The 23584-nt window shown below is 47.2% G+C and overlaps 1 protein-coding gene across 1 annotated transcript; it reads left to right on the top strand.

The window, feature by feature from the left end:
* The first annotated feature begins 115 nt into the window (after window positions 1-115).
* On the top strand, window positions 116-18746 carry TADA1 (transcriptional adaptor 1). The gene is made up of 8 exons (XM_009559871.2): window positions 116-305; window positions 472-563; window positions 1339-1404; window positions 7239-7336; window positions 11475-11684; window positions 12838-12989; window positions 13930-14092; window positions 15056-18746. The coding sequence occupies exons 1-8, from the start codon at window positions 229-231 to the stop codon at window positions 15206-15208; spliced, it is 1011 nt and encodes a 336-aa protein (XP_009558166.1). The 5' UTR covers window positions 116-228; the 3' UTR covers window positions 15209-18746.
* Window positions 18747-23584: the final 4838 nt, after the last annotated feature.

Genomic DNA, 23584 nt, shown 5'->3' with positions numbered 1-23584 from the left:
GACACGCGGCTGGGGGGGGGGGATGGTGGGGTGAGGCGGATTATCACGTGACCAGGCAGCGAGACCTGAGACCCTGTCACGTGACGGGGCTGCGGCCCAGGGCGCGATCACGTGACGGGGTGCGCGCGGGCTGTCCAATCACGTGACGGGGCTGCGGGGCCGCCGAGCTTTCCGGCGTAGGAGGTTCTACTCGCGGTTCTCTTCCCGTTCCTGCTTTCTTTCTTTCCGATGATGGCGACTTACGTGAGCGAGCTGGAGGCGGCCAAGAAGAGCCTGAGCGAGGCGCTGGGCGAGAACGTGAAGCAGTGAGTGCGGCGGGGCGGGGGTGTGTGTGTGATGCGGCCCCGGTGGCTGCGGGTGCCGTTCGGGCCACGGGATGGAACCGTGGCTGTACTGGTCCAGCCCCGGGCCCCTTTTGCGCTGCTGGGCTCGGGAGCAACCCCTTCCGTTTGATATCTGACCCATCCCTAGGTACTGGGCCAACCTGAAGCTTTGGTTCAAGCAGAAGATCAGCAAGGAGGAGTTTGACCTGGAAGCACGGAGGCTTCTCACGCAAGACAACGGTAGAACCCCATCGCGTGTTGTTTTCCTGCCGGCCCGGGGGAGCAACTCCCTGCTGCGCGTTGTTTCCTGAACAGGGAAATTACCCTGAGAGGGAAATAAGAGCAGCCAGGGCTGGGGTGGCCGTGGAGGTGAAAAGGTGGGAGCTGCATGGGGAGTCCCTTTTGTCCCTGGCACTGACAGGCAGCGCAGCCTTGCGTAAATGTTGTAAAGCGACCGAGGAGGTGTTTTCCTGCGTCCCCATAAAGACACAATCCTGTCCATTCTGCACTCTCTCCCTTGGGCTCAGAATAACCAGGTGTTGTGGCTGAATCCTTGGGTTCCCCCAGGCAGGTCTCCTCCCTTGCCTTTGGGGAGGCAGGTTGGAGTGCCGAAGGGTGAGGTTCCTTTGTGCCTGCCTTAGGATGTGTCTGCAAGCACTGGTGGGCGTTGCTAAGAGCGTTGTGGGGGTCCTGCCTTCACCTTCACTCCTGTGGGGAGTTTGTCAGGGCTTGGGTTTGATTGCCAAAGAGGATCCTGCAGCCCTCTGGCCCTGCCTACTGATTTATATTTACTTTTTCTAATGTGTGCTTACTCGCTCTGTGTTTAAGTAACACCTCCTCACACTTCTGTGAGGAAGTGACTGTTTGTTAGGGTGGTGGTGGCAGATTATGGGTCCAGCAAGAAAAAACAAATGGAAAGTTGTTCCTTTGTAGCTGAGCACGTGGGAAGCACAGCAGGCTGCTTTGGGGGTTGGCTCTGGGATGTGTTTTTAATGAACTGTCTGTCTTTATGCAGTCCACTCTCACAACGATTTCCTTCTGGCTATTCTCACCCGATGCCAGATCCTGGTTTCTGCACCAGGTAAGTCCTGAGAAGCTTTGTTAAAAACAGTCAGGTAGTAGAGCTTTGCCACATTTGTTTGGTGGGTTTTGTACAAAGCACTCCAGTTCTCTAAGTTTGAACGTTCATGTTCTGTATGCTGTGCAGGCTGAGGGGGTAGCAAAATGGTGATCTGTATGAGTTCACAAGACTTGCTTTTATAAATCAGCTATATGTGCTTGATTAGAGGCTAACGCTCGATGGCTTTGTGATCAGCTGGTTTGATTTCTGGATTGACTGTGTCTGTGAGCTGAAGTGAAAGGGGAGATGCTGCTTTGCCTTTGATCTGCTTTGCTTACTGCTTCCTCTCTGTTCTGAACTCCGTGTGCTCTCTGTTCTTCTCTCTGCTGGGATATCGTTTTGGGGAGCAGGATTTTCCTGGCTGATCCTCTGATAGAAAAATGCTTACAGTGAGTGAGTTTTGATTGAGCTATAGCCAATTAGCCTGGCCTCTTGCAAGATAGTTATCCTTTTGCCTTTGTGAGCATTTAAGATGTCTGCAGTCAGGGTAGGCTTGTTTGATCTTCAGAGGAGTCGTCAATCCAGAGATCTGATAGAAAGCACAACTGCCAGATACAGTACTGCTGTGAAGTAAGGGAGAGAAAGTTGTTACAGCTCTGATAGGCTGAGACCCGGCAGACAGGTTGTGATGAAAGAATGACTGTTATTGAAAGAATGACTGATGTAGCTGGAGGAAGGAAAATAATGCCAATTGTATGGATTGGCCACAGCTTTGTGTTGTAGCTGATCCTCAACTAGATCAGCTGTACTTATGAAATACTAATCTCCCTCGCCTGCAAACTTGCTTTGTTTGCCCTTGAACTTTACAAACATATTTTGAGTCCCAGACTTGTTCTCTTTAGCTGTCTGTACTCACATGATACAGAAGATTTATGTCTTCAGTTGTGCTGCTCCTTGCTTGTGACTCAGAGTGCTTATAGCTGGGCTGTGAGAAGGAAGCACTAGAACAGTGATTCCCCTGTGAGTATTTATTACCTGAAGAAGTTGGGTCTAAATTAGGAGGGGAGAGAGAGAGAGTGTGTTTTTGTGCTGTGCTCAGCATGAGGCTGATGTGAAGGGAGAAGTTGCGGTTGTAGCTGAAAGGTCTTGCTTCTAAGTGGTCAGGTTATAGAGCCCCTTGCTGTCTGACTGAAGTTGGGACTGTATATTCCTGTGCGTGCCACTCTGTGCTTAACGGTATCAGATTTTATTTGTCTCTTCATCCAGTCGCGTGGTCTTGTGTAGCTCTTTTGCATCTGCAGGCCAGGCTTCATTTTCCCTGGCTTGAGCAGCTCAGATTTGTCGGCAAACTCCACCAGCTCCCCAGTACTTCCCTTTTTCAAGGCTGTCTAGGAGTGAGTTGGAAGTACGAGCCTCATATCTACACAGACTCTCCCAAGGATTTTGGAGCTAATCTGTACTGCAGCACCTCTTTGTGGGCCTCTGGCTGGTAGATCCATTATGCACACATTTCACTTGCCAGTCTGCTGTGTGTGGCGTAGCAGATTGTATGCTCAAAACCAGGGAAGCACAGCATGAGTTGAATACTGGTTCTTATGTCTAGATTTTTCTTTCTGCCCCTGGATGCCAGTCTGACCTTGCTGGTTTGATCTTTTTTTTTTTTTTTTCTTCTTTCCTCTCCTTTCCCTCCCCCACAGGAATGGAAAGCTAACAGGCTTTTGTCTCCACTTCTGTTTTTTGGGTAGTAGGTGTTTATTTCATGGTTCATTGAAACAAGTGATTTTAAATAAGTGTTCTGGCTTGCTGGACATGCCATCACGAGGGTTACTGAGGCACATGCTTTCACCTTCGTGTGAGAGAGACAAGGAGGAAAGAAAGAACCATCTTTGGTTCTTTCCAGTTTGTATTTTAAAATATGATGTGCTCAGCGTTAATGACCATACTTGGTATTTGAAGTAGGAAACCTTGGAGAAGGTATTTTTAAGATGCGATTGTAACACATGTTGAACCATGCAGACAAACCCATCTCATCCTAATTTTGCTGCCTCTGGTAGCAGCTGTTTCACCTGGGCTTGTAAGGGAACATGGGGTGGATGTGACTCTTGGAGAACACTTTCCATATCCACCTCTTGTCTGCTTAGGCTGTGGGTCGTGCAAACTTCACATCCCAGTTTGACAACCTCCATCAACAATCTTGGTGATGGAGAGGGAGAGAAGTTTTTATCTATTCCTATATGAAGAATGAGCAGTTGCTTTAATTCCTGCTGAGAGCACAATGGGATCCTGAGCCATCCTCCACCTGACTTCTCTGTCGTCTTTAAAAATGGATGGTGGTGTTCCCTCTGGTCATCGCCTTTGTGAAGACACCCATAAATACTGGAGTGGCACCCAGGTGTAACACAGCTGGGAAGCTGTGGAAGTGCCTGAAGAGAGGAGCTTCCCAGAAATATGCTATCCAAATTACTAGAGAGTAGCTTAATGTTGATTTCGGGTTGGCTACACCAGCCCCAGTGGCATGGCACACTCCTTATGACAAGAACATGGTTTTCTTTGGGTTCTCTTTTACCGATATTTTCAGAAGTGCTTTTCTGAATTTTTATGTCTGAGGTTTTTCTTCCCAAATAAATTCCATCAAGGGGAGCTCCAGTTTAAAGCCTTTCTTAGCCCTGGATGGTTAAGCACTGAGCTTGTCTTGTTTGTTGGACAATTGCAAGCAAAGTCAAGGTAGCAGGGTTTCTTGGGTTAAATCATGTCTAGCATGAACTGTTACCTCTCTCCTTAGCTGAATGTTAACAATAAAACTGCAAGCACTGGAGTTAGTGATGTAAGGACTTAGTTTATTTACTGTTGATCTGTAGCCACCTAAGAGATGGTTCAGTGAATTGGAATTCAGCAAGAGCTGGGCTAGCAGGAACATTTTATTCATCTGAGGGTTGCCTGTGGGTTTTGCCTGCTGTGAGATGGAAAGGGAGGAGAACGAAGAAAATGGGTGTTTGAGCTGTTGACAGAGGAGGGTTGTCAGAATGTATTTATCCAAACCCTTGTGCCTGAAAGAAAATAAAAAAAAAAACCAACTGAAGATCAAATAAATGGATGGGAAAATGCATGTTCTTGTGCCTAACTGCTTTTCTTGGTTGTGATTTTCCCTGTTTGTATCTTTGTCCTCCCCTCCTGTGCTGTGCTGGTGCAGCGCATTGGGAGAACCTGACACACAGCTTAGACTGGCTGGTGCTGTTGCTGCAGAGACATGGCAGCTCATAGGAAAGCATCCTCTGTGGCTCATCTCTGAAGGCGTATCAACAGCCATTGCTGGGGCCTGGTAACATCTCATTCTCTTGTTAGCAAGGTTGAATAAAAGCTGCCAACATTTCTGAAGAGCCAACCCAGCCATGTCATTTGAGGCCAGGAAAGCCAGTACTGGTTTTCTTCAAATGCTGGAGGGAAATTTTGCTTTCTTCATCTGGTGCAAATCAGGCTTGGTAGTACAAAAACCTGGAAAAGGAGCCAGAACATTCTGCACTGGGCCTGTTGTAAAGAGGAACGGGAGATAATGCCTCACCTTTTCTTTGTTCTAAGTGAAGTCTGGCTAAGTTTTCAAATGTGCAGCTTGAGATTCAAGTAAGTTGCATCTTTCAGATCTGTTGTCAAAGCCTAAACGTTTAATTGCCGCTTAGTTTAAAAGTTACTGTATTTTTTTAAATATGGCATTTTAAAAATTCAGACTCTACTGTACTCTCTTCACCTGTAATACATTGTCGGATATGAGGGTGCTGTCTGCTATTTCTCTCTGCTCCCCTTTCTCTGTCTGTGCAACTTGGTCACATAGTGAAGGATACTTTCACAAGTGGGGCTGTGAAGGACTGTTTGGGAGTGCTACCAAAGAGGAGGGCTCGGGGTAGGGTGACATGGCAAGCTAGAGAGTTGTGTTCATATTGACAGCTTTGAAATGGGCCAGGTAACACCTGTGTCTCTTTAACACACCTTGCTTCCTCAGCCTAGAAGGGCTGCGGTGGAGGAGGAAGAAAGGACCAATCTGTAAAGAGAAAAACACCTCATGAGAGAAGCAGCATTATTTTGATAGATCCCGAGATCTCCATAAAGGGCGTGAGGGGTCCTCATCATGGTGCTTTCTCACACCCCCTTGTTAGGCCTCTACTGTGATGTGGTCTTGATGAGTAGTGACACCAGCTTTAAGATTTTTGGAGTGGGTTTATTTATTATCTTTTGATTTCCTATAATTAACAGCAGGGTTTGTTATAGACTATTGGTTTTGACTTCACTAATAGGATGTAGCTGAACTTTTCAGTGATCATGTTTCTGTGGGGAGAATATGCCATCTCTGTTTGTTTATAGGTTGTTTCTAACAGCTTTTTAGCAAGTGACAGTTCAAAAACTTCACCTGTATCCTCTGATTTAGTTTGATCCTCAAAAGTCATGTTTTAGAATGTTTTTTTTTCATAGTGGAGGACATTGCTTGTGCTGCAACCATGGGTGTGAAAGGCTGTATATAGCCAAGGACTTCGAGCCAGACTCGTTCCCTCTACACAGGGCTGTAGGATAACTGTATTTATAAATTCCTGATTACAGCAAATTAGACATAGTTGCGAGAGCCGGAGGTAAACATGCAGGTTAGGGTGAGGCTGGTGGTGAGTGGCAGCCTCAGGTAACAGGAGAGAAACAGAAATGGTGGTTTGTCCGTACTCAGTGGATGGTGAATTGCAGGAAGCTGCTGTCACTCCTTGTCCCTGTCTAGAGGAAACACTAAATGTTGGTTCGGGTGGGGCTGGGGAACATCCGAGAAGTCACTGTGGTGGCAGCACTGAACTCCAGCCTCAGCTTTGGAGGTGACTGAAGTACCTTCAGATTTGAGTTGTCCAAGCTCCCTGGAGGCCGGCAGGGACCCCAGGACTCGGCAGACTGCCCTGAGGGGAAAAAAGATTATTTGCTTGCTGTGCAAAACCAGGGAAGGAGGATACTGACGCAAAGCAGAGGCTGCCTTTGTGGCCACAAGAGGGCCATCCAGTCTTTAGGTTGCACTTGTTCTCTATCGGCAAGCACATACACAGCCTATGCAACGTTGTCTTAAGCCCGAACAGCGTGCATGGATCCTGTGAACCAGTCTGCGGGAAATCAGCAAACCTGTCCTTGCCAAGAGCTGTGTGGTGATCAGGACGTGGTCTGGCCTGCTGTAGGTGTAGCTGTCAAACAGGGTACAGTGTGGACTTTTGGGCAGTCTCTTCAAGGTGATGTGGCCAAATGTATTTATTTATTTGCACTACGCAGTAGTCTCTTTTCAGCTGCTTGCCACTTCTGGTGGCAATTCTCGCATTGGTGTCATCCTGCCCCTGGGCTTGTTACTTTTGCAGTTCTTCCCCCGCCCTCCTTTCCCCTCAGTGTAACAAGAATGCTCAGTCATGATGTTAAACAAAGGCCTGAGACAAAGCTTCCCAATATGGATGGGGAGCTATAAGGCAGATATGATGAGTCAGACTGCTCCATCCTGCAGGTCAGCATCTGACCCCATCCAGGAGTTAGTGGGTGGAGAATCCTCCTCTGGACTAGTGCCTGTCTTATTCCCGATGGAACAAATTGCCTGTTCCTTCTTTGTGACTTTCCTTGGAGTCATGGGTCATGAATGAGTCAGGCTGTCTGGGGGATGACGAAGGAAGGAAGGAAGGGCTGCCAAAAGCATTGTCCTCTGAGAAGTCGTTTCTCTGGGGCTGTGGACATTGGGTTTGGGTTAAGATCCAGCTGGAGGTCAAATGTTAATGGGTTTCCTGTGGGGGCAGTTTCATGCTGGCTTTTAATCAGCAACACCTATTGAGGTGGTTTTTTTTATTCTTTTCAATTTGTAGAAGGTGCTGGATCTCTGTCATGGCCTGGCGGCTCTGCAACTAAACCTGGAAAACCCAAAGGAAAGAAAAAGATTTCTTCAGTTCGACAGAAGTTTGATGTAAGTGGCCACAGTCTAATGTTCTTGGCTCTCTGACATTCTCTTGGGTGTGGAGAACTCTGCACAGTCTGCAGTTTCTGTTACTAACAGGGATGATGGGAGTCCAGCACATGCAATGGTTTCTGTTTTGTTTGGTTTGACTCCTGGACTGGGACAAGAGCTGAGGGTTGGTAGCTGCTGGGTCTTTTCTGGAAGCCTCTCGGGAGGAAGGCTGTGGTGTGACCTGGCTTCGTTAGATGCCAGAAAGTCTCCATGGAAGAACACCTAAATGTTAAAGTTGCCAAAGCTTGTATTCCAGGAACGATCGAGGAGTCACTTTAGTTCTGTGGTCACTGAAGTAATGGTTGGACAGGTCTTTTGTAGTCTCATTCAGAGTTCACGTTCTCTGTAATATCTCATTCATTATGTTCATCTGCCGAATCCTTGAAGCAAAAGTCATTTGCTATTTGTTCAGGCAGTCAGGGCTGTGGTTGTGTGATCCACACTGCAGAACTCTGCAATCCAGGGTGTTAGCTGTAAGGTGTTCCTTGGCTGGAGTGTTGTTTAGAGGGTCAAGTCGTTTCAGAATTGAAAATTCTTTGCAAAGATGCTATCTTCTGGTGCGTGGCAGAGAAACGCCCAAGGTGCAGTTATTCTGCAGCAAAGGCTCTGTATGTCCATCTGGCACTGTTGCAGAATTGCTTCTGTGCTGTCAGACCAGTGCAGAGGAGGCCTGGTGTGAAAAGGGGTCAGCATGGAGCACTTTCTTTCATGGGTGGCGTTTGATAAGAGGATTCAAACAGAGTTTAACTGTTGAAAGAGAGTGCCTGTCTCTTACTGAGCCAGAGTTATCAGGTGTCTGAGCATGTAGTGATCCAGTTCAGTTCTCTGATAAAGCAGAAATCTGACCAAGCTAAAGACCCTGGAGCCCAGGTTTTTCTTGCTGGTTTATTCAGCTGGATCAGCATTCCTGGCAGTTGGGTGAATGCCAAAGCTGGCACAAATGAAGAAGAAACTGGTGATGAGGGAGAAAGGTGGGAATGTGAAACCTCCAGTTCTTATGCTGTGAGAGGTTAGCTTGGCTCAGCCAAAGCTCATGCTGCACTCCTAGGCGCTATAATTAGGCACTGTGTGTGCACTTTGGATACTGGTGTTGCCGAGGAATGTGAGTTCAGCTGAGGGCTCATTCTGTTTAGAAACTGCTGAACTATTTTGCTGTATTTACAGCTGCAAGGTGAATTCTAGTGGCAGCCTGTGTTATGTTTGTGTTTTAAAACTTGACTGTAACATGTCAGTAGCAAGTGGAGGAGAGTTTGAGAAGCAAGCGGTGACATAATGGAAGTCTTGGGATTTGGTTTACTTGGATATACCCACATTACGCCACGTTTCTAGTGCGTGTTTATGCTTGGTATCGAGTACTGTATGTTATGATTAATGGGCTTGTCTGTGGAATTCCTGGGCAGTGTCCAGGAACTTGAAGTGCCTTGATATTTCCTGATGTTTCCCTCACAGCCAGAGCTGCAGCTACGAACCACCACAGGTTCATTCCAACTTGCTTCTGCTCTCTCAAACCACATTCCTCTTGAGGGCTGCATACATTTTGAAGATCTTTGTTATATTTTTTTTCCAGGCATACAGGCGTATAGCTTTCCTGTAATGAAAGCATGTGTCTTCAGAACTATGGGGAGGGAAACCTGCTTTCATATCATTAGTGGGTGGAGTGGTTTTTCACTCTGAGTTAAATGCCACACTGTTCTTTGAGTAAAGCAGCCCTGCTTCCTTTCCTGAAACCAAGATGTGAAAAATCCACTTTGCTGTATGTTCATTCTTTGTATTTAAAGTATATGTTTGTCTTGATGACTCATAAGAGCTTTGTGTTAATCTTCGTTCCAGAGCCACTGCATTTATGGCTTGGAGCTGAGGGACAGGAGTTGTGGGAATACTTGATGAGACAGGGCCGTGATGTTCCCTTGTGTATTGGACCTGTGCCAAGCACATATCTGGGCCCAAGGATCAATCGTTCCTACTCTGCCTGGGTACTGAGACTTCCCGGGAACAAACACTCAGAGCTTGAGACATCAGCATAGCAAGGCAATTGTGCCAGAATAGTTGCGACCTGGAAAGTGAGAGTTACCACCTTCTGGTATGAATTCCTGTTCTGTGATGTTCTTTTCAAATGTAACCAAGTCATTTTCCAAGATCATGGAGCAGGTGATCTTGAGTGCTGTCACACAGCACATGCAAGACAACAGTGTGGTCAGACCTAGTCAGTATGGGTTTATGAAAGGCAGGTCCTGCCAAACCAGCCTGATTGCCTTCTAGGACAAGGTGATCCACTTGATGGAGGAAGGGAAGGCTGTGGATGTAGTGTTCTTGGACTTGAGTAAAACCTTTGACACTGTTCCTCACAGTATTCTGCTTGAGAATCTGGCTACCACTGGCCTAGACAGGTGCACCCTCTGCTGAGTAAAGACCGGCTGGATAGCTGGGCTGAAAGAATCGTGGTAAATGGGGTTAAATCCGGTTGGAGGCTGGTCACAAGTGGTGTTTCCCAGGGATCAGTGCTGAGTCCAGTTTATGTTTAATATCTTTATCAATGACCTGGATGAGGGGATTGAATGTACCCTTAGCAAAAGTTCATGGATGACACTAAGCTCGGAGGAGGTGTCAATCTGGTTGAAGGTAGGGAGGCTCTGCAGAGGGATCCGAATAGGCTGGATTGATGGTCTGTGGCCAATGGGATGAGATTTAACAAGTCCCAAGTTTTGAGTCCTGCAGTTGGGGCACAGCAACCCTGTGCAGCACTACAGGTTTGGGGAAGAGTGGCTGTAAAGCTGCCTGGCAGAGAAGGGCCTGGGGGTGTTGGTTGACAGGTGACTGAACATGAGCCAGCAGTGTGCCCAGGTGGTCAAGAAAGCCAATAGCATCTTGACTGGTATCAGAAACAGCGTGGCCAGCTGGACCAGGGAAATGTCCAGAGAAGGGCGACAAAGCTGGTGAAGGGGCTGGAGAACAGCCTCTTATGAGGACCAGCTGAGGTAACTGAGGTTGTTTAGCCTGGAGAAGAGGAGGCTGAGGTGAGAACTCATCACTGTCTACAACTACCTGAAAGGAGATTATAGAGAGGTGGGTGTTGGTCTCTTCACCCAAGTGATAGGATGTGAGGGAATGGCTTCAAGCTGCGCTAGGGGAGGTTCAGATTGGACATAAGGAAAAACTCCTTCACTGAAAGGGTTATCAGGCACTGGCAGGGGATGCCCAGGGAGGTGGTTGAGTCACCATCCCTGGAGATATTTAAAAGATGGGTAAAGTGCTTAGGGATATGATTTATTAGTGGACAGATGTGGTTGGACTTGATGACCTCAAAGGTCTTTTTCCAACACAGTGATTCTATGATTCTGTGATTTCTAAAAAATAGATATAATCCATCTTGGAATCAGCGGCTGCTTAGTAACACAGCTCTAAGTAGAGCATTGAAAGTGCATGAGGAGATGAGTCTGAAATCAAGAACTGAAATTTGGCTAAGTTGTTGCATTTTAAGGTTTAAAGAAATGTAAGAATCACTTAATCCCAGAAATTTAGGTTCGTGGTTTTTAATCTTGATGGAAACTGTATGGTTAGTAAGTAAAAATACACCCTTCTGTACAAGAAATGACAAAATAGGTGAGAGCCCTTCAGTATGAGAGGGAGTATGAGACTGGGAGATGTGAAACACCATAAAACCATCACTGGCCTGGACAGTGTGAACAGAGATAAAAGGGGCAATGACCACGTTTGGGACTTACAGGAGAGTCAAATTAATCTGGCTGATGGGAAGGACACATCAAACGAGAGGAGATGTGTTCATGTGATGTGTTCTTACACTGGAGCTCCTTGCTGCAGGATGTTGTAGATACCCAAAGTTTAGGTGGTTCAAGTTGCTGTTGGACGAGTCCATGGGGGGCTGTTCAATAACAGGACGCCAACACCAGCTCAGAAATTTCTTCAGTCACAAATTGTTTGGGGTTGGGAGAATATGCTGGAGGGAATATTGCTCTTCTTTGATACGTTCTGATAGATGTTTGCTTTCCAACTGGAGAAGTGATATTTGGTTAGATGAGCCAAAGGGTCTGATCGAGTATTTATCTTCTCTTATGCCCCAATGTCATGTTCCTAACAGCACCGGTTCCAGCCTCAGAATCCACTGTCTGGAGCCCAGCAGTTTGTGGCAAAGGATCCTCAGGAGGATGATGATCTGAAGCTGTGTTCTCATACCATGATGCTTCCTACACGTGGCCAGTTAGAGGGAAGGATGATTGTAACCGCGTATGAGCACGGGCTGGACAATGTCACGGAAGAGGCAGTGACTGCAGTTGTTTATGCTGTGGAGGTGAGACTGGGCTGGGCAGCAGCCGTGTTCTTGTTGTGCCAGCAACAAAAGGCTGTGTGTGCAGTGTTGGGTAGCGTCCCTCAGTATGGAGAGGGAATCTGCTTTTCTGATTGCCCCTTTGCCTTGGGAGGAGTACGATGACAACTGAAGGGCTTCCAGATTTGCAGCATCAGAAATGTAAAGTCTTGGATTTCTGCCTGCAAGTGTCAATGTTGAAGTACTTGCATATGAAGAACTCCAGGCATGCTGAAGCAACTGTTTTGGAAAAGGCTGTTCCTGTCACTTAGAAGTAAGGACACAAGAGGAACTCCAGTTTAAACATTTCTGTAAAAAAATAAATCTGTTATAGGCACAAGGGTCTGGCATAGAATCATAAGATGTCCTGAGTTGGAAGGGACCCAGAGGGATTGAGTCCAACTCCTGTCCCTTCATTGGACAACCCCAACCTTCACACCATGTGGTGTGGAAGTATAGCAATGGATTTGGGTAATGCCTGTGGTGAAGTGCCTGCTGTTGCTGGTTTTGGCCATCGATGGTGCTGACATCTCCCAGAGATGATGTAGCCGTTCCTTGGAGTGTTGATGTATGGATGGTTTTCTGGAGTCAAGATGTGGAAGCCAGCCTGAATTCCCCAGCTGGGATTGAGGCCAAATTAAGAAGCAGTTCCCCCTTATTTTCAGACAGTTGCTTCTCCAGCAGTTTCCGGGCAGCTCAACAGTCTGAAAAAGAGGAATGAGTTGCTTTTCGTGGTAGTTTTAGGGCCAATATTTCAGTACAAGTGTAACATCTAGTGCCAATTATGAAATCTCTCAACTCTTTATCGAAGAGACCAGGCGTTGGGTATTTCCTAGCATTTAAGAAACCTCTTTGACATTTGAAGCAGCGTGTCATATATTAAAGTACAGGTCACAGGCTAACACGTACTGTACTGTCACATAGTGTCACATTCTCTGTATCCAACTGCATTGGATAGTGAAAATGTGCTGTAAATTCTCCAGGTCTTCGTTCCCTTATGTCACTAGGTCCTTGTGATCATAGCAGCACTACGTTGGTTGTGCCCATTGGTGAAGCCCATTGGTGAAGCCTTTCTCACAGCTGGGGCTTAGTAGGATGAATTAATTGGCATGTGTAATAAGATGTTTTCTCATTGCAGAACCACCTTAAGGATATTCTGACATCTGTGATATCCAGGCGGAAAGCCTATCGCCTTAGAGATGGCCATTTCAAATATGCCTTTGGGAGCAATGTTAACCCTCAGCCGTATCTGAAGAACAGTGTTGTTGCTTACAACAATCTAATTGAGTGGTAAGGAGCTTTTGTCACACTGCTAATTTCAAATGCAATTTGGTGGTCCTGAAGTTACTTTGTGATTCCTTTTATTTTTTTACTTAGTAGAACCTGCTAGCGGTGGTGTTTAGCTTTCATATACGAAGGACTGTGCAGCAAAACGGGGGGGGGGGGGAAATACAGGGATTTCTCAGTAGTGGAGTTCAGGAGAGCGTTAAGCTTCTCTCCCTTGCCTGTGCTTGTCCATCGATTTATGAAGGTGTCCCCTGGACCTCTGAACATCCACCTCCTGGGGAAACTGCCCCTGGACAGAGAGGCAGTGCCTTCAGGGAGGCACTGCTGTCAAACCACAGGAATGAAACGTCAACGATGACCTGTTGGATGCTGCCGTCCTCTCCATTTTCTGCATCCAAATGTATTTGTGGTTCCCTGGAAGGCCTTTTCATTCAGCAGAGCTTCAAAGCTGTCTTGTTTTCCAGACCCTCAATGTCAAACAGCTTGTGTTGCGCATGTAGCAATGTGTATATATGAGAAAACAGTTGTGTTTGTCCATGGCAGGTTCTGGTAATTGACAGGAGGTCATGGGTGTTTTAAGATTTGTTTATAGCACTACAAACACTACAAATGCAGTCCACTCCAAACAACAGCTTGTGTCTCAATTTAATGTGGTGGGTGCCTTCATTTTTATGATGGGTCAGAACTATTTGCTGTAAATAACAAGTTGCCCAATTGTCAACAGTTATAAAGCAGATTTGAAGCATATTGAGGATTGGTTTACACTGTATTTATTGAACTGGAATTTTAAAAGGGTTTTATTTACAGCTGAAATAAGATAATGTATGTAAGGGCTAAGTCAGCTGATACAGAAAAGTGAACGCTGGGGCCAAGCCCCTTTGTGATTTCCAAAGCTGGTGGTGTTTTCTTGACTGGAAGGTTTTACTGCCTGCTCTGCCTACAGCCCTCCAACCTGTGCAACACCTTCTGCTGGTCAGGGTCTGGCTCCCCAGCCACCGCCTGATGATGCCGAGCAGCAGGCGGCTCTGCTCCTCGCGTGTTCTGGAGACACCTTACCAGCATCCCTTCCGCCAGTGAACATGTATGACCTTTTTGAGGCATTACAGGTAAGCTGTTCATGTTCACAGGCAGTGCTGCCCCGAATACCAGTCTCATATTTGGTTAACGTGCATGGAGAGGGATTTGATTTCTCCTCCTACAGTCTGTCTCCTTTCCCTTTCAAATTTACAGTTCTCTGGCTTTGACTTGTTCCTGCCATTAGATAACGATTAAGATACAGACAGCTCATGGTTTAATGCCTGTTCTGCTCCCCTTGGTCAGAGTCGATGAGGAAATCTGTGTCTCTTTTAGTTGCATAAGAAGAGGGAACTCTTCCTCTGTAGGAAGCCTGCAGTAATTACACCAGAATGGAGCTAGACTGAGATTTTGACAGCGATGTAGCAAAATTACTTGCCAGGCCTGTCCCTTCTTACTTCTCATGTTCCACCTGAGTACTCTGAAGTATACTGGGTCCTGGCATGCAGGCTGCTGTGGTGGGTTAGCTGAGATCACCTCAACCCTGGGGAGGTGTCTGAGGTGGACTGGATGAATCTCATTTGCAGATGCATGCTTGTGGGCGTTTTGGTCCCTCCCTCTCTGGCAGTGCCGGGGATGTTCAGATACTTTGAATGTCTAAATTTAGCTGTGAGAAATTGCTTCTTGATCTCCACTATTGTGAACAGGCTTTGGGATTTTGTCTTGAGGCAGTGAAGGCAGACTTTCCATTGTAAGAGCTGTAAGCAAGCATTGCCTTGTGTGTTTAATCAGATTGAAGTGCTATTTGTAAGATTTTGATGACAAATTGTTGTTTGTCTTCATGAGCAAAATGAATACTTACTTACTTAACTTACCATGCCGTTCCTCTTACGAAATGACATTGCAGGTGGTTATTCCTCGTGTGTGGCAGCCTCTGTTCCTGCTCTGTATGGCTGGCCCTCTGATTGTCCTGCAGTAGAGGGAGGTTCTTCCAGGGCTGTTATGGGGAAGTGTGTATCAAAGCATGAAACTCATTTTCTAACATGTATCTCCAGGTGCACAAAGAAGTTATTCCTGCGCACACTGTCTATGCTCTAAATATCGAGAGAACAGTCATGAAACTCTGGCATCCTAACCACGAGGAGCTACAGCAGGATGAAATCCATCGCCAGCGCCTGGCGGCAAAAGAGGGGATTCTGCTCTGCTAGAGTGAGGCAACCATGTCAGGCCTCAGATGGACACAGTGCTGTTCCTTGGACTTGACATTCAGGTGCTTCTTACAAACCTGTGTCAGCGTTGCAAGGATGATGTAAGTTATGAGTCAGCTTTTCCTATGGAAATATGACCAACTTATGGTACACTTTCTCTGTTTCCCTGGAGCCAAGTGCCATGGAGTGCTTGCAGCAATGGCACTGAATTGGAAAGGAGAAACAAGAGGTTCGTTTACAGACTGTTTTTTAAGAAAAGTAAATGTGAGGGTGGAAAGAGTTGGTTTTGTATAAAGCTTATTTGTGGATTTTTGCGAGGACAGGGAATCTGCCACCTTGCCCCTCCGTTCTTGGGTATTTTCCCTTCTGAACTCTGTCTCCAGGGCCTTCTGTTGCAGTTGGTGGGATCCTTTTCCATTAATTTAACTGGAAACAGGGTGGGCTCTTGTGGAGATTAGCAATTTTGTAAGCTGATGTCATGTTTCATCTTCTACCAGGGCCTTTTCCCTTCTACCAGGGATTTAGAATCACTAAGAAAACAAGGTAAAAAAGGGAAAGGTCATGTCTAGCCCATCTTTTGAAATGTTTTGCATGACAAAACATAGAAAGGTTTGGGCTGGAAGGGACCTTAAAGCTCATCCAGTTCTATACCCCTGCCATGGGCAGGGACGCCTCCCACTGAATCAGGTTGCTCAAAGCCCCATCAAACCTGGACTTGAACACCTTCAGGGATAGGGCAACCACCACTTCTCTGGGCAACCTGGGCCAGTGTCTCCACACCCTCACGGGGAAACATTTCTACCTAAGATTTCATCTTAATCTCTCCTCTTTCAGCTAAAAACTGTTCCCCCTTGTCCTGTCTCTGCGCTTCCTGATCAAGAGCCCCTCCCCAGCTTTCCTGTAGCCCCTTTCAGTCCTGGAAGGCTGCTATAAGGTCAGCCTGGAGAAGAGAAGGCTCTGGGAGGAGCATCCCCAACTCTCTCAGCCTGTCTTTGGGTGGGAGGTGTTTGCTGTCACAGGAATCTCCTGCCAGTTACCAAAATATGCAATAAAATCAGGGTTGTGAGTAATGTTTTGTCAGCCTAATTCTTCACTCATCCCCGTCTTGTAGTAGGTGTGATCAAGAGGAATTGTAGGAATCATTGGACCTATGACAAGAAGTGACCTCTCTGCCTGTCAGTACAGCTAAGGACTTAGCTGTCCCAGCAGGCAGCTCAACTGTCTCTGTGGTGGGACAGCAGCTCCTGAATATACTCACCAATCCACTGTCTTAGTGTTGCAGACTCCTTGGATTTGCAGTATGAGCAAGATGTCTTGTGTTATTTCATCACAGAACTATGCCACCACACCTCTCCATGTGAGGATCCCTGTGAAATCGCTGTGTGTAAAAGGGGAAATCCCACCTGCTGCCTTTCAGGTACTCTGTTGCCTTCCTGAATCAGCTGTGGGCTCCTCGTATGCTGAAGGAAACACGCTTATTATAACATGAGAATCCTCTTTACTTCATTACCTGTTTTTAGTCACACTCATGCAGGTACTTGCTAAAGGATGACGTGGCTTATTGTGCCTCCAGGTAGTGGAATTGAAGTGGCTTCCTCTGGGCAAATATGAAAGGGAAGCTCATGGTTCCCCTCCATTCTAGTTTTCCTCTGTTTGGGAAGTATTTGGATAGGACAGCTGTCATCTTCCCCCCTCTCTGCTGCACCCCAGAGTGCAGTTCCCTGATGTTTCCTCACAGTTTTGTATTTTATAACTCCCCTTCCTAATCCCTATGACTGTTTGTGTTGGGCCACAGTCATAGCAAGGGGCTGTGCAGCTGCCGCTGTTTTCTTGGCTTCCTCGTGGGATGTGCTGTGAAGTCGGGCAAGAGAGACGGTGCTCATGCAGTTACTGGTGGCTCTCATCATGAGGCCATTTTAGGATTATGAAGAAGCTGGAAAAGACATCAAGGCCTGGCAGGATGAGAGCATTTGTATGCTTGATAGGTCACGTCTCTTAAGGTACAGTGGTAAGAGGGGGAGTGGGAGAGAGGAGATATAAGATTGAAAGATTTCTTTTGGTCCCTTTAAACTGCCGTGTTTCTATATTTAAGCAGAATAGCTGCTCAGAGTGAGTCTTAGTTTAAAAGTTGATCCCAGTGGCTTTTACATGACAGTTTTTAAAAGTAACATTGAACCTGAGTAACTGCGAGGTGAGATCATCAAGTCACCCAAAGTATGGGCTCTGGGGTGTAGGAGGGGGATTTCCCACATAATTGTTATGCTTCTGGTGTAAAATGAAAGCATTGAGTTTGTTTGCTAGAAACTTTGGGGCAGCTCTGAGGATTTCAGATCTGAAGAAAGCACACAGCCTCCGGCAGTATCACAAGTGAGTTCTGAAACAAAATACTAAGCATGGAACAAGAAGTGCCTCTCTTCTGTTTGCATGTGCTGGTGGAAGGCTCTGCAGGTGGAACTGAATGATCTGAAGAGCGGAGTCCACACTGAAAATCAAAGTGGGTTATTCAGGACATCTGCTAGACAACAAAGGCTTGAATATGGAAATGCTGTCAGCCCTGTTTCACAGACGGGAAGAAGAAAAGGCATGGTTTCTCAATGCACTTTCCCACAAAGTGTGAGGTTTCATGAAGTGGTGCTTCGTAGACTTCTGGGGTAATTTAGCTGGAAGGGACGTCTGGAAGATGCTTTGTCCACCCTCCTGCTGAAAGAAGGGCTAAGTTCAAAGTTATAGCAGGTTGCCATTCTTTAGAGATGGGACCAGAGATGTGGCACTTCCTTTTCCAGTGTGTGACCATGCTGACCGAAGGTTTTCCTTGCATCTCTTCAGAATTTCTCATGTTCCTCTGCCTGTTGCCTTTCAGCTTTTCCTGCATGTGTCTCTATCAGAGAGTAGCAGACAGCACTAAGATCTCTTTTGCCTTCCCTCCAGGCTGAACAAACCTGGTGCCCTCAGCTTCTCCTTATATGTTGTGTGCACCATCCCAAAACATCTTGACAGCCTGCACTAACTTGCTCTATTGTGTCACTGTCCTTGTGCTGAGGATCCCAGACTGGACCCGGCCCTGCAGGTGGGCAGAGGTGCAGGATCTCTCCCCTGCCCTGCTGCCTGCGCTCCTGCTAGCAGCTGGCCTTGCTGCACGAGTGCACTGCTGGCTCCTGGGCTGGTTGTCCACTCACACTTCCAGGTCTTTTCCCTCAAAGCTGCTTTCTTACCGGTTGTGTCCAGCCTGTTCTGCTGCAGGACAGAAAGCTCCAACCCAGTGGCAGGGCTGTACATTGGCCACTGAACTCGAGGTTCCTCTCAGCCAATTTCTCCAGCCTGTCTAGGTGCCTCTGATTAGCAGCATTGCCCTACAATCCTGTCATCCAAGTCAGTAAAAAAGAAATTAAAGCACAAGAAGCCCCAGTATTGACTCCTGAATGTTAGTTTCCATATTAAGTGCTGCTAGGAATCAGCAGGCAGCCGGACTCTTGAATCACTGACCACTGCTCTTAGAGACCCTCTCTGAGAGGCAGGGTGGTGGTGCTGGTATGTATCGCTGGTGGGCTGTTAGGCTGGTGGTTTTCACTGTGACATGATGCCCATCTCTCTTCACTACAGAAATCAGCCCTCTAAAATGCACGAGATTGCTGAATTTTGCAGCAGCAGCCAAAAGTAGTGAAGAAATTAGTTTGGAAGGTTCAATCTTCTGTTCCCAAGATCCACCAAGACCCTGCCAGGTGTATGGCAAGCTGAGAAAACCTTACAGATGGAAGCTTTCAGAGTTATCTTAGCAATCTGTTGCACTGTTAGTGGTTTTCACCACTGAAGGCTTTCTCCCCAGTCCTGTGCTTCTTGCTGCAGCTTAGAACTTGTTGTAGTCACTCCAGAGTATTGTATGGAAAGACAGAAGGGAAGGAATGAGGCGTCACATTCCCAGTAGCATGAATTGCATCCTGTGTTCTTACTCCAGTAGGAACTGTGTACTGAAAGTTGCTATTGGGAGCTTCTAGCAGACTGAAGATTTGCAGTGGAAAACCATCACCCATCACATGAAAAAGGGGGGGGGGGGGGGGGGGGGGGGGGTTGGAGGGAAAAGAGGGCTCGAGAGCTTCACCATTCTCACTTCATGGCCAGAGTCTAAGTGAAGAGAGCCACCTGATCTCAGGATGGGGTTGATGCCCCTGGGAGTGTAGGATGTAGAAAGAAAATATCTTGGTTTTTATTTTTCAGACAGTTTGAGCTGGTAGACCTGGCTTAAATCTGACCAAGCCTTTCCAGCTAGGGGCCAAGGAGGCTCCTAGAGTGGTGAATGTAGCCCTCCTCGCTCTGCTTCCCACCCCCCCCCCCCCCCATTCCCCTGAGGGCCAAACTCTTGCTCCCAAGACTGGAGACCAGCAAAGATGTTCCTTGTTGCTGGTTTATAGCAGAAACCTGTAGTGTGGCATGTGCTTTCAAACATACACTGTACCGCCTTTCTCTTAGCCTAACTGGTCACGTATCCTTTGCCACCTTTTCTTCTGCAGCTGAGATGGACTTCTTTGATTGTTGCCCTGGTTGTTTTCCTAGCAGAAAATCCCTCTGCTGTAGAAAGCTGGGAGTAAGCTTGACGCAAAGAAGGGCGCCTCTGAGGACCGGAAACTGTGTGCCAGCTATGCCAAATATGCAGATTCTAGTTTCTTAATAAACATTTAAAGTAGTGGTTTTGTACCACCTTCTTCCTATTTCACCTCTAGGAAACTTCTGGCAAAGAGAGGAAAATGAGGAAATGAGATTGCTTGCATTTAAGAAGAAACCACACGCTGCATTTGTGTGCTTGACCATGTCAATGTCAAGAGCCCTAAACTAAGGTTGCAGAAATGCTCGGCCATCCAGCCAAATGAAAACAGTAGAAATGCTGGAAAGGAGAACTAGTTTTGTGCTCCTGGGGTGGAAGGAAGCATGTGATCTACTGCTGCAGTCTAATGTCACTGAAGAAGAGTCTCCACATAGGAGGGGTGCCTGCCTAGTTCTGAGAAGGCAGCTGCAGAGAGGGACAGTGGAAGCTGTCACCTGTCAGACACTTGTAGATGCTGATGGATGTGTCCTGATGCTGATGGCCTGAAATGGCATGTACAAGGGTTTGCAGCAGTGCTGTAGCAGTAGGAAAATGTCAGCAAGCTCCCTCCGCAGTGAGAGGCACAGTTCATGCTGCTAGAGGATGGCTTTGGCAATATAACTTCAACAGGCTCTAGAAGGAAGTAATTTCTCAGAGCTGAAGAGTTTGCCTTTCACCAGTGTGTTTACTGGTGTGGTCTGCTTGGTAGAAGGAGAGGAAGAATTTACCAGCCTGCCTCACAGTTACTGTAAAAAAACACTTCATGTGTAGTTGTGGCTGTAGCCAGGGGCAGGCCAGGAAGCCAGGCAGTGTCAGGCAAGTGCACCCTTCCCATCCTGAGGTTGGCATTTGCCAGACCTGGAGGCAGTGACAGCGCTGAGTGGCCGGAAGGGACTGTCATCTGCTTGGCACCTGTTGGACAAACAGAGGTAATGAGGTGTGCGAAGTCAGGGCACAAACAGTAGTGTCTGCTTTGCTGAGGTGTACACACTTGGTTAAGCAGGCATCCCCATGCACACATGGCTCCACTGGAGTTGTGAAACAAGGATAGGAACATGGTACAGATCTCTTCTGGGTCAAGTGCAGGCTGCTGGCCACCACTGTACTGCTGCCATGACCTGCCTCCAGCCCTGGGTTTAATCATGGTCCAAGGTCATGGTTAGATGATTAATTTTTTTTTTTTTAAGATCACAAAAGGCAGAGGCAGCCTTGAGTACTGGACGGAGCACTTGTGTAAGAATAATTTTTCTCTAAGAAGTGCATCCAAGTGAAGGGTTTTTTTTAGCATTTTTGATTAATTTCTTGCCAGGAAGTGAGCTTGTGTCTCCAGATAACATCTGGCCTATGGGGGTTTTATGATTGCAGGCTGTCTGCAGTCTGAAGCTGCTATTGAAGGCCTGGACTTTGGCTCTTGTTCTGCCTGAGGGCCATTTCAGTGAGGACAAAAAGTTCCTGAATTTGAGCAGTACAAGCTGCCCCTGGGGCTCTGCTTTGAGCCTTGGCTTCCCTGCAATGGGTACAGTGTGTGGAAAAGAGCTTAAAACTGTCACTGCAGTGAGAATTCGGGGCCCCTTGCCAGCTCAGGTGTGCATGGCAGAGCCATTCCCTATTGCACAGCCTACAAGCAGACCCTTTGCCACATGTCTAGTCCTTCCCCTTGCTCTGTGGGGCCAGCTGCTGCAGAGCTGTGCCAGGGAGCGGGGCTGGATGCCTGGCTGGGAGGGTACTTGGCTCCACCTGGATCTCATTCCCAGGTAAGCCCCAGAGGAATTGTCTCTGAAGACGGTTCCCTCAGAAGGATGGCAGGCATCAGTGTAGTGACTGCCTCACTGAGGGTGTGTTGTTGGTGTTCGTTAAGAAGTATTGTTTCCATTTGAATTTCTGAAACCAGTTTCCCCGTGTGTGGGGGGTTTGTCGTGTCTTTATTATTAAAAGCTCTCACAATCAGATATCTGCTTCTCTGCAATGACAGCCACTTCTGAAACTCTGCTTTGATAAGGAGAGAGAGAAGGAGCTGGGGTTGCTTTCCTTTTGCAGGAAGGGCTGCTGGCCTTGCCATGGAGCAGTCCTTGACCTCTTTACACCCTTCAAAGGTGTTTAACCCCTGTTTTGGAGGTGGAGGCAGTGCGTGCAGGTAAAGGCCCACTGATCCTTTCCTTCTGTCCTCCTCCCTCCACATGCACAGCTGTCCAGCTTGCTCTCGCATCCCAGGAGATGGTTTGGCCCCAGCTGAGCAGATTTCCGTGGCGGTTCCTGAAGTAGTCATCCTGCTACAGGTAATTTCAGAAACTCCTCCTTCAGGTCTTTCTGTTTCAGTGCGGGCTGGACTGAAGCAGTGAAGATACTGCAGGGAACAGTCCCCAGCTGCTTTTATTCTGATCTCGAAGCAGATGCTGCAGATGGGATTTGGCGAAGCCCTTGGCTGTGTACTGTAGGAGGTTGGTGCAAAGCCCTGCTGTGAACTATAGGCTTGATTTTCAGATACCAGTATTTTGTCACTAGACTATATGAAATGCTGATGGTAGCAGATACTTTGTTGCTCTAGGGAAAAGCAAATATTTCTGATGTTTTCCCACTGAAACTTTCAATTCTCGCTAAAATACTATTTTCCCACCAGACACGAGGTGGCTCAGGCTGCTTTATTTTTGTTTCTGCACCAACCTCTCCAAAATATTCGCCAGAAAGTTGTTCCAAGCTGTCATGCCTGTTTTTTTGACTGTATAATACAGAGTTAATTAATAACTCCATAGTAAGTGTCTTCAGAACAGTGCTTATCCACCAGCTTCTTTTCTATACTTGGAATGGTTTGGACTGGAAGGGACAATTGAAGTCTATCCAGTCCAACCCCCCTTCAGTGAGCAGAGACATCCTCAACTCTATCAGTTTTCTCAAAGCCTCATCCAACCTGGCCTTGAACACCTCCATGGGGCAGCCATGATTTCCCTGGGCAACCAGTGCTAGCGCCTCCACACCCTCACAGGAAAACATTTCTTCCTGTTATCTCAATCTCCCCTCTTTCAGCTTAAAACTGTTCCCCTTCGTCCTACCTCTACACTCCCTGATAAAGATTCCCTCCCCAGCTTTTCGGTATCCCCTTTCAGTACTGGAAAGCCGCTATAAGGTCTCCCTGGAGCCTTCTCCAGGCTGAACCACCTCAACTCGCAGCCTGTCCTCGTAAGAGAGGTGTTCAATCCCTCTGATCATCTTTGTGGTCTCTGGACCCACTCATCCACTCTCTACTGTACACTTTAAAGACAGGAAAAGGGGAAGCAAGAGTATGACTATTGGCTTTGCTCCTGTGCCCTGGGAGCGTTCAGTGGAGATGCAGCCCTGACCCTTTGCAGACGGCTGTTGGTTCACACTAAAAGTTTGGTGTTAGAAGGTTTTTCTCCTTTCTCACGTGTTGGAGATTCAACTGTATGAATTTGTCCTGCTCTGAAAAATGTCTCAGCTGGACTCCTTGGACTCCCTGGAGCCTGTGAGCAAGGGATATGTGAGACTGAGTAGCTGGACCACTATTGTATACAGTAGACACCACAGGCTGGTGGCCCTTGTTCTGCCAGGACCATCCATCAGGAGAGGAGGGAAGAAAGGGTGTTGTGTATGTGTGTGTCTCTGACCCAGGGATGTGGAGCAGAGCTTGGCTTGGTGTCCCTTCCAGAGCTGCCTACAGGCACCACACCCAGCCCTGGGAGCCATCCTAGGAGTCAGCAGCTGCAGTTCAGAAAACTCTTGATATTGGCGGTGCTAAAAAAAAGGGGAAAAGAAAAGCCCTTTGGGTAAAAAAACACCATAATCAA

This window comes from Cuculus canorus, chromosome 8, assembly GCF_017976375.1.
Source record: "Cuculus canorus isolate bCucCan1 chromosome 8, bCucCan1.pri, whole genome shotgun sequence".
Taxonomy (NCBI): Eukaryota; Metazoa; Chordata; class Aves; order Cuculiformes; family Cuculidae; genus Cuculus; species Cuculus canorus.
This window is presented reverse-complemented; position numbering and strand designations above follow the sequence as displayed.